General features: G+C 36.3%; 1 protein-coding gene across 1 annotated transcript in view; it reads right to left on the reverse strand.

Annotated features, from left to right (window-relative positions):
- Positions 1-1,214, reverse strand: part of Prp3 (pre-mRNA processing factor 3) — a 57,436-nt gene extending 56,222 nt beyond the window's left edge. Inside the window, exon 1 of the mRNA XM_089098266.1 lies at positions 1,034-1,214. Within this exon, the coding sequence (XP_088954392.1) occupies positions 1,034-1,184 (151 nt within the window). The 5' untranslated portion in view covers positions 1,185-1,214. The remainder of the gene's footprint in view (positions 1-1,033) is intronic.
- Between the last annotated feature and the right edge of the window lie 10,572 nt (positions 1,215-11,786).

The raw sequence follows: 11,786 nt of genomic DNA on the forward strand, positions 1-11,786 counted from the left end.
TCAAGGTTTAACTTTTATAGCACACAGATTTTTAAAGGACATCAAAGGTCAGGACCTTCTAGAGAGAAGGAGTAGAGGTAGATACCTCAAAATACCTTCCTGTGACATAGTTTAGCCTGTAGACCCATCCCTGAAAGTTTCATTTTCCTAACCTAATCTCTTTACAAGATAGCCAAAAGTAGCTAAAGTAGAATTTTACCAGAAAATGAAACTTTCAGGGATGGGTCTACAGGCTAAAGTATGTCCTGAGAAGATATTTTGAAGTATCCACCTCCACTCTTTCTCCCTCTAGAGGGTCCTGACCTTTGATGACCTTTAGAAATCTGTATTATAGAAGTGAAACCTTGCAAAATAGATCTTCTACCTAAATGAAGTGCAACAAAATTGTTTTCTGCTTCACAACTTTACTTAATCCCAATTTATAAGGTTTTAAAGATATGCAAATACATTTCCTAAATTTTGGAAATAAACTATTTATATGTCTTAAAATTCTGCTCAAATATCTGAAATTGCATTTTCAGAGCTAAAGCCAGAGAAAAAGAAACTGATAACTGAAAATTAAGGTAAAATGTTGTTTTGTCAAAATTTCAATGGGTATGGACCTGTCATGTAGGCAAATTTCATGACCCTCTAGAGGGAGAACGAGTGGAGGTAGGTACTTCAAAATACCTTCCTGGGACATACTTTAGCCTGTAGACCCATCCCTGAAAGTCTCATTTTCCTAACCTAACCCCTTCCCAAGATAGCCAAAAGTAGCTAAAGTAGAATTTTACCAATTTTCTTAACCTAACCCCTTTCCAAGATAGTCAAAAGTAGCTAAAGTAGAATTTTACCAAAATTCATTTCCAACAAAATGATTAGGCTATTATATTTGGAAATAGCATAAAAAAAGGCATTGAGTGGTATGTTTACTTTATTCACAAGTCAATAATATTAACAAAGAAAAATTTACCCAAACTGGAATTGATAAAATAGCTTTGCCTGAATAATCCTTTTAAAGTCTCAAAAGAAAGTAGCCTAGCCTAATAACTACCTTGAAGACCATGTTTATCATGTCCACTTCTCAAGGATGAAGAGATAGCTGACAATATTGTTGTGTCACATTGACCAAGGATTCTGTCAGCTATTTTTTCTATTAAAGGACGTATTTCATCAACTTCTCGAGCACTAAATGCAACAGACATATTTTGATGGATTATTTCTTCTATTACTTCCTCAATGGCTTTTAATTTTTTTTCACTGCGATAGGTCTACCAAGTGATGAGCTTTCGCTATCTGAATTGTATTTTTTTTTCTGGTGAAATGGGTCCAAAACGCAGACAAAAGTATATTTTACAAACGTATAAATGCTATTTTTTCGTAACCAATAACTTCTTTAGTTGAAAATTATATGCTTTTTATTGAAAATTTTTTAACCCGATATGTTTATTTTTTACGGTCGTTTATTTTCATACTTTTCCTAAATGTTTTCGTGAATGATATTTGCTAAAAGCAAACTTATTCAGGATATTTGATGTTTAAAAAGCAAGAATAGAATTAAACATACTTGCTTACCATACTGCCACGACCTTAAAAGAAAGGAATATTAAAAAAAATATCCCAGAAAAATCCCTCTGTGGAAAATTCCCCCTGCGGAAAACTCCTTCTCCTTGGAAAATTCCTTCCACGCAAAACCCACCCAACCAAAAATCCTTCCACGTCCTATTAACGATCGTAATTTAAACTTAAGTGTTTGAAAGATTTCCCATGACAATTCTCATCCAGGAAAATCCCCCTACTACGGAAATCCTCCAGCCACAACAATTCCCCCCTTTGAAATTTCCTCCAGAAAACCTACTCCGAGGACCCCTTCCCCCCCCCGTGAGAGTTTTTTCTCCCGATATTTTCCCTTTAAAGTTCTTCCCTGTATATTAAATAACGATCGTATTATTAGGTATTTTGAAAATTAGATTACTGTTATTAGTTTACCTGTTGGGTATACTTTGATAATTCATGTGAATAATGTGTGAATAATGTGAACGAAATCACTAGTATTATGCAAAAACCGTCTAAGTCTAGTTTTTTACGAAATTGAGTTATGGGCTCCACCTTATGTAAAATTTCACGATAAGTTGGTTTGTATAGTCAGAATCGATCTAAGTATTCAAATAAGGTCAGAGTTAAAATTTGAATTTACAGCAATTTGTAAATCGCAAAAACAAGTCAAGTCCTTGGATCCGGCGGTAACTGGACTTGGTATGTTTTTGCTTTTTGTCTAAGGCCACAGGATTGCACTTGTACTGTTTTGATTCATCACAATCATCAGTGTTTACAAACCAAATGGAATTTCTGGAAGGTGAAAAAGGTGAAAAGATTAAACTGATAAAAGCATTTTGCTAAATTTTGATTTTCTTGTGTTTGTTAGTTTAAAGGCTAATATTAAGATATTAAAGCCGTTTTTCCTTCTCTTCTTTTCATCTTGTGACTGGTAGTATTGAATTACTTTTGTTTTGGTGTTTCTTATAGCGCTTGGTTAGCCATTAGGAATGTCCGACCCTCCTGACTCAGGAGGTTCAGCTACATCTTTTGTTATCTCATACCAACAGCAACAGCGACCTTATAAGAAAATTAAAATGTATTTTCTTGTGAATTATTATCGCTTCTAATCAGCAGTTGTACCAAACCAATCCTGCTCAACTCATCCTCAGGGCTATACTGTGGTGTTTCTCCTCCCCATAGTATAGTGCAGAAGGTCTGATATAATTCTATTCTCCCTTCTTGTTTTAGTTTTTTTTTTTTTTTTTTTAAAGCTTTTTTCCAATAGGCAATGTTTAGAAGTCCTCCAAAAAAAAAGTCCCACCAGATCCCAAAACAAATTCCAGTTAAAGTGCCATATTGAAAGATACCCATCTTGGCTGGTCAAGCACACTATCTCAAAATTCAAATGATAGCTCCAATTAAAAGAATAGGACAATGATAAATTTAGGGGCTAATGTAACCATAAATGATGATAATGGGTTTCAAGAGGTCCTCTCTAGAAGCTCTAAAAAAAAGGAAAAAAATATCTCGAATCAAAAGCATTTCTCCTCTCCCTGCCCAAGATCCTCCCTCTAAAAACTTAGGAATTTACCTTAAAATTGCTCCTACTACCCCCTTTGAAATAAAAATGATCACTGCAATAAGAGTTGCACTTTTTAAATTGCTAAAATCAATGTTCTCTCTTAATATTAACCGTGATAGATCTCTGCTAATAGCTGTAGAAGATCAGAAATCAGCAGATACAATAATTAACCAAAAATCCCTTCTGAATACCCCAATTATTGCATCTAATTGGAGCCCAAAACAATCACCAACAAAAATAGTAGTTTATAATGTTCCCCCAGAGATATCTACTCAGGAGTTAGAAGAAGGCCTCTCAGGTAGGGTTGGAAACACAATCCCAGTTGAGGATGTTTACCCAACTTGGCAAACCTAACTCTAATGGCCTAAAAACTAGTAGATCCTTCTTATTCACACAGAAGGAAAAAATTAATATCCCAGAAAAATTATTCCTATTTGGGCAAATCAAACCACACAAGGAATACAAAACTAAGCCTATCCAGTGTCAGAAGTGTAAAAAACTGGGACACACAACAAACAACTGTAATGAAATTTTCCGAGAGTGTAGTAATTGTAAAGTTTTCTATCCTAAAGAGCTGACAACTTGCAACAACACTCAGCCTACATGCATCAATTGCAAAGGCCCTCATAAATCTACAAATAAATCATTATGCCCTGCATACAGGAAAAGAGTTCTATCACTCCAAATATCAACAGAGAAGGCCATCCTATACCCCTTTGCAGCAATGGAAGCAAATGCTGCCCAACAATACCAAATAAAGCCTGTAATGCAACCAACCAGAACCCCAAAGTCAAACTCCCCCAATGCATCAAGCACCCCATATAAAATACCATCTTCTAAGCCCCCTAGCTCAAATCCCTATCAGAAGGAATCACCAAGCCAACAAGCCTCCTTGTCCGGTGAGATGAGGTCAGCCTGGCCCCCCCCCCTCCCAAGAAGAAACAAACCAGAAACACTACCAGGAATCAATCCCCTAACCGACAAACAGGATGCACAACCAAAAATGCAATCCCCAAATATATGCTTATTCATTCTAAACTGTAATGCAGTTCAGGCCATGAACATACATAAACTACAGAAAACAAAAATCATTGCAAAATTGGCAAAAATCTACATCCCAGATGATAAGCTCATTCAAGCAAAAAAAGATCTTGCTTTACTTTTAACAAAGCTGAACATTCATACACAGCCATATGAAGAATAAATCAACAACACAACATTTATCAATACTCCAATGGAATGTAAGATCACTCACAGAAAATAAGCTAAATGAACTAATATCATTTATGAATAATAATTCCATTAGTATTGCTTGCCTCCAGGAAACTCATTTAACCCAAAATCAACAAATTAAGTCTCTGGGATATACTATCCTCAGAAAGAGAAATAGATCTTTAGAGAGAAAAGGAGGCGGGGTAGCTTTATTAGTTAAAAATAATATAAAATTTTATGGCATCAATTTTCCAGTTTGCAAATGATGTTGATTTAATTGGTATCAGTGTTTGGCTGAATAATTTAAAAACCTACATAATAAGCTTTTATAACCCTAATGGCCAAACTACAAATGCCAAGGATTTCTTTAATTATATAAATAATTCTAATATGTTGAAAAATATCATTATTTGCGGAGATTTTAATGCCCACAGTCTTTTGTGGGGGAATAAACCAGCAAATAAAGCTGGTAAATTGATTGAGCATATTACTTCAGATAATAATGAATTAGCTGTTGCTACTACTCCAAACCTGAATGCATATGTCAACCCCAAAAGTGGCAGATTCTCCACAATTGACCTTCAAATTGTGTCATTAAATTTTTTGAACAAAATTTACATTAATTAAATAGATAGTCAATGTACTGACCACTTTGCTATCACCAAGTCAAAAATAATCCAATTTCACAGGAAGCGAAACCATGTTAATGCAAAACTAACTCTAAATAAAACAACTATTCCAGAATATAATCATATTAATTACCTAGGTCTCATGCTTGACCAAAAACTTAATTTCCACCTCCACATTTCAAACACAATAAAAAAATGCTATAGAAAACCAAATATACTAAAAAGACTTCTTTCCACATTATGGGGCTGCAAGGAGAAAACCTTACTCTAGTTTTATAGATCACATATAAGACCCCATAATGATTATGGGCTCATCGTCTTTGGTGCATGTGCAAAGACCCAGATGCAAAAATGGAAACAACACAAAATGATATACTATGTCTCATATTTGGTCTTAGGAAACCCACAAGCACCAAGTTTCTGCTTATGGAGAGTGGATTAACAACAATAAGGGAGCGACGTAGGTTTCTCTTGACAAAACATCTTACAAAAATTGAATCAAATAGCTGACACACATTACATAATTGGTTAAGAAATCCAGCCATGTATAGAGGCATTGCAGATGAGTATGCCAATATTCAGAAGAAGTTCCCCATACCAGCAAAGTCTATTGCACCCACTTTCCCCCGATCCCCCCCTGGAATTGGTCAAGTCCCATAATAAATAATGACTTCTCAAAGTGGAATAAATATTTAACCCCCATTACTTTTGTCCAGAAAGAATTTGCAGAACTTAATACAATTACCTATAAAAATCATTTCCAAATATTTGTTGATGGGTCAGAAATGAATGAGAAGGTTGCAAGTGGTGTTTTCCTTCCTCACCTGTAAATTGCAATGGGCGAGAGATTATATAATAATTTATCTATAATGTCTAATGAGTTAAATGCCATAATCATGGCATTAGAACACCTTAAGGAAAATCAACCTTTTATTGCAAATTCAAATAATATTATCATATATTCCGACTCTCTATCAAGCCTTGAGTTGCTGGTCTCAGCTCCTCAATATAAGTTGGACATTGACACTTATCATTGTCTCAGTATTATTGATAATCTTGCTTCAAGTGGCATAAAAACTTATTTTTATTACATTCCTAGCCACTCTGGCATAAGTGGTAATCATCAGGTTGATGAAATAGCAAAAAATGCTATAAATATTGACCAGCCAAGTGGGAGACCAATCCCAATTAGAGATATTTACCGATGGAGGCTATCAGATATTAATTTTAATAAGATTAATCCTATCCTTTCCCCCTTTCCCAATAAGTATCTTTCTAAAATTTATCATAGAATTCGTTCTGGAACAAATGGACTAAATTTCCTTGCATTCTCATATAAGATTTCTAATTCAAGTTGTTCAATTCCCCTGTCCCCTGTTTGCAGGCATTGTAATATGAATAATGAAACAATTGCCTATTTGAATGTAATATGCTGACGTCTGCACAACATACCTTGCTTTGTAAACTGTTAAAATGCTTCAATCACAACAAAATCTCACTATCAGCCAAGAGCCTAGCCAACTATACCTGCACACAGAGCACAGAAATCGATATCTATCATCATATATTTGAAGTCCTTGAGTCAAAAGATCTACTGAAAGATATCTGAGAATATCTAATAAATAAGAGACAACCAAGGCAGTAGCTCTGTAGCCCACAGAGTGAAGCAAAAAGAAGAGGGCTAAATAGTACCAACCTAATAGCCCGCCTGCTGTGAATTAGAAGAAGAAATCGCAAAAACAAGTCAAGTCCTTGGATCCGGCGGTAACTGGACTTGGTATGTTTTTGCTTTTTGTCTAAGGCCACAGGATTGCACTTGTACTGTTCTGATTCATCACCATCATCAGTGTTTATAAACCAAATGGAATTTCTGGAAGGTGAAAAAGGTGAAAAGATTAAACTGATAAAAGCATTTTGCTAAATTTTGATTTTCTTGTGTTTATTAGTTTAAAGGCTAATATTAAGATATTTAAGCCGTTTTTCCTTCTCTTCTTTTCATCTTGTGACTGGTAGTATTGAATTACTTTTGTTTTGGTGTTTCTTATAGTGCTTGGTTAGCCATTAGGAATGTCCGACCCTCCTGACTCAGGAGGTTCAGCTACATCTTTTGTTATCTCAGACCAATGTCATTATTATGAGTAAAAATCATAAGAATCTGGTTAACAAGCAATAGCCACCCTGGTTCCCTCAATCCCGCTCTGGGGAAAATAATGAAAGCAATCATGCTTTTGAGAAAGCAGACAAAAGAGCTCCAAAAGGACTCAATATTGGTAGGGTCAATCAACGGTGTTAACTGTTTGAAGGTTAAGAATCAATCTGTGTTCAATAAAGTTCTGGACAAAAGGAAGCTAGATTTGGCTGATGATCTAATGTTAACATTTTCCTGTGATAAGGATTATTCTGTCCCAAGTTCACAAGGATTGCAGGAAAATTTCTCCAAGGGCTACATGCCTGAGGGGCTTGTCTTTTTTGATAATATACCCTCAGTAAAATTTTTCTTGTACGCAGATGACTTAGCCATTTGGACCAAGGGCGATTGTCCTGAAACCTGTTAACCCAAGATTCAGGGAGCTATTGATAAACTGTCAATATGACTTAATCCAAAAAGTCTGTTTTTTTTCTATCCCAAAAACTACTGGCACAGTTTTCTATAGGAAAATTGACCATAGGTAAATTAACCAGTTTGACTCTGTATAATCAGTTCATTCACTTTGACAGGAATGTGAAGTTCCTTGGAGTTTGGCTAGATAATAAGTTAAATTAGAACGTTCATATTTCTTATCTGACTAATGCACTTGAACAACGGCTGAATTTTATACCTGCTGTTGCAGGGAAAAAGTGGGGTGCCAGCCAAGATGGGCTTTAAAAACTACTCATTTCCATAATATATGGAAAAATTGAATATTTTACCCAGCCTCAAAAAATTACTTTCTAAAATAGAATCATTAGTACATTAGAGTCAGAGACTAATCACTGGTGCTCTTAAAAATACACCCGCTGAAGCACTGTACAAGAAGGTGAATATCCCTTCTTTAGAAGAAAGGTTCTTGAAATTATCCTCCAAGTACTTAATGAAAGTTAACAACAATCATAACCACCCTGTTTTCAAGGAGTGTTCGGCAAATTTATCATTCTCATGTGAAAATTGGAAGACATATAGTAGTCCAGCCATTGTCAAGTTGAGCTCCTTACTGGATAGTATTGGTGTTCCTGAAAATCTAATATTTTCTTGCAAGACTCGGACCTCCTCCAACCCTCCCAATAGTATTGATAATGTCATTGACACTAACATCCTTGGCAAGGATTGCCCTCAGACTAAGACGAACACTCAAATCCTTCGTCAAATAACATTAGCTATAATGGCAGAAATTTGCAGTTGGAAAAAGATTTTTACTGATAGATCAGTTTCCAATGATGGAAGGGCTTCCATAGGTATTTTTCTGAATAGAATGGTTCATCAATTGGGATCAGAGTTTCAGATGGAACCTCGATTTTCCGTGCGGAATGTGTTTCTTTCCAGAAAGCTCTGGATGCTGTGCTGGAAGCTGGATCAGGTTCCTTTGTTATCTTCTGTGATTCTAAAAGTGTTCTTTCTGATCTCAAAAAGAGGCAAGGAAATGTTATTCCAATTATTGTTCATCTACAGGAAAAGATTCAAAAAATCATGTATTCCCAGGCTCTTCAACTGAAAATGGTTTGGGTTCCTTCTCACATAATAATTAAGGGAAACGAAATTGCTGACGATACTGCTAAACAGGCTATTCACCACCTAATTACTCAGAAGGTCACTCTCACTGTAAATGAATCCTCAAAGTTAATAACCTCTGCCGAAAATGTTTTTAGAATTAATAAAACCAGTATTGCAGCGAAAAATACATATGTTTGTTTTTTGCCGGGCAATGTATCCCCAATCACATTATCCACCCAAATAGAAAACCAAAAAATAGCGTATTCTCTTTACAACAACAGTAGAAAAAGCTAGTTTTACATTTATCTAAGTCTTTGTGGGCTCATTGGCCAAATTGGAGAACTGATTCCACGGATGTAAAAGTGTACATTTAAGTTCATTTGGTTAGGAGAGTGTTGTGACAGAACTGAAAGATGTTTGATACTCTTAAAAGGCTTTAAAGTAGTTTTCAACACTACCTTTTTTCCAGACAATATGGATCGCAGAACCAGGCGAAAACTTGACCTCTCGAAACCTTCTGATCTAAATGCAATTGACGAAATTTTGATGGAGTGACCCAGAGGAGGATCTTTCTTCTACAGAATCGATTATTTCTGAGTTTGTTCCTTCCAGTAGTAGCAGTGACGAAGAAGACTCCGCTGCTCTTATTCTTAATCCTCCAAAGGTATACAAAAGCCTTCAGCCTGCTGAGGAAGTGGACTATGATAGCGAGACAACACAGTCAGGTAGTGTTTTACAAACAGAAGAGAGTCCTAGTGAAATTAATAATAATACAAGCCAACAAGAACAGAATGTGCCATCCCGTGGGTCAGGGAATGTTTTTGAAGACCCGGTGACAGACTATTTGCCTGACCAAGACAGTGAAGTTACTGCGGAAGAAGCACATTCCAGACGAAAGTGTGGCCAAAGTGCGAAGTACATGAGACGGAGAGAACGGACTGAAAGAAAATACAAAGGCGAAGAATATGTGAGTACCAAAAATATTGTTCACCCTGCTAGAAGACAGAATGAAGCTTTTAGAAGTTGCAGGCTGAGCTGTTCTGAAAAACTTGGTAGTGAAACGAAAGCCAGTCTGTTTGAATCGTACTGGTCTATAGATGAAAAGAAACAGCAGCAGCAATTTCTTCTCAACTGCATGAATAGAACTCGACCGAAAGGAACCAGGAAAAGAAAAGATGATAGTAACAAGCAGCGCTATGGCTGGTACTATTATGTGGCTGTTGAATCGAAGAAAGTTAAAATATGCAAGTCCTGTTTTATGTCTGTCTTTGCTCTAGCCAAAGCAGAGCTCGCAACGGTTCAAGGAAAACATGGGAAGTTCTCTATTATTAGCACTCCTGAGAGACGCCAAGCTTTCAACAGATCAGTCCCGACTAATATTGAGCTTATAAAGCCGCACATTGAATCATTTCCTGCTTATGAATCCCACTATGGAAGGTCACAAACTTCCAGGAAATATCTTTCTTCTAATCTAAGCCTTCAGAAGATGTACGATCTTTACAAATATTTTGCTGCAGAAAAGGGGTTGCCAGCAAAATCGGTTGCAATGTCCAAGAAAGTTTTCTATCAAGAATACAATCTTGGATTTAAACTTCCAGTCAGGGACTCCTGTGGAACGTGTGAGAAGCTTAAGCAACAAATTAATTGTGCTGATCCTGAAGATTCTAAAACAGTCTTGCAAGCTCAGCTTGAGGCCCATGAGACAGCCTATAGATCAGCGTACGAGTCTAAACAGAAAGACAAAGAGGTTGTAAAGAACGACCATTCCACTCTGTTGTGGGTCTTTGATCTTCAGCAGTGTCTTCCTACGCCCTTTGTGCAGAATAAAATAGCTTTCTACAAAAGGCAACTGTAGACCTACAACCTTACTATTCGCGTAATAAGCAATTTGAAAGGGGGAAAGTCGTACAATTACCTTTGACACGAAGGAATGGGTGACAAGGGAGCCTCTGAGGTAGCCTCTTGTCTGTTTAAGTATCTGAAGGCACTGCCGTCAAGATTAACACGGCTAGTCTTGTACTCTGACACATGTGGTTCTCAGAATCGAAATATGTATGTGACCGGAAGGTTTTCGTATTATGTTTCCAAAATTGCTTCGGAGGATTTTGAACTGATCTAATGGGGGGGGTTTTCCTTTGGAAAAGTTCGTCAGCGGAGTTTGGTTAGCTAAGGCTAATTCTAATGTGAAGGTTTTCGAGATGACTAATTCTTATATCTTTTTTGGGGATTTTCGATTAATTTATCCAATGGGAACTTTAGTTGAGCTCTTGGTTAGCGGTCCGCGGGTGGCTTACCTGAGTGGGGCTGAACTTCTAGAGTGGGGAGCTTAATCCAGAAGTACATGTAGGGAGCTTATATTAACGGCCATACTGATTCGAAATCAGATTGGTGAGTTTCGGTTCCCCTTAGGAGCGAGTGGAGCCACAAGGACTATCGAGCTTGAGAAATATTAACACAAGAGAATAAAATAAGATAATGATGCATTTATTGTACTTACATAATGGTCTCAGATTTATTGGTTATATCAAAAAATTCACAACATAGGAACAGATTCAAAGTTTGTACACTTCAAAAGTTTCTTATAACCGCGCTCATGATGTAGGACTGAAATTTAACTCAAACTAAGACTGTAAAAGACTCAAACAAAGACTCAAAAAAGACTCCTAGAATAACCCTGTAAGACTGGTCCAAAATTGTTAAGTTCCAACTATCTATCCTCTGCAACTATGCCGCAGGTTACGTTTAGGCGTTGCTAAGAGTATATTTTTTTAGTCCTTATTGGTTGCGCTATTGTCCTACATTACTATTGGACTGGCTTGCACCAATGAGCTACTTGGGTTTAATTATAGTTTATGAGTTTTAAGATGTCACTCTGGAATTTTTCTAGCAACTATAAATTCTACACTGCAATATTTTGCTAACAGGTGTCGCTTAATTTATGACTTTCAAGATATCACTCTGGGATTTTTCGAACGATCGAAGTTTTGTATTGTAATATTTTCCCAGCAGGGTGTCGCTTAATTTTAAGAGGACTTATCTTTTATTTATTTTAAAGTTTGTAAGTGATAATAAAATTTAATTTCACAAATATAATCGGGTGTTAAAATTAGTCTCCAGAACAATGCAAATATTTTAATCAAATATTTTATATCTCGAG

This window comes from Artemia sp. Qi Xiang Cuo, chromosome 12, assembly GCF_049724085.1.
Source record: "Artemia sp. Qi Xiang Cuo chromosome 12, ASM4972408v1, whole genome shotgun sequence".
In the NCBI taxonomy this organism is placed as follows: domain Eukaryota; kingdom Metazoa; phylum Arthropoda; class Branchiopoda; order Anostraca; family Artemiidae; genus Artemia; species Artemia sp. Qi Xiang Cuo.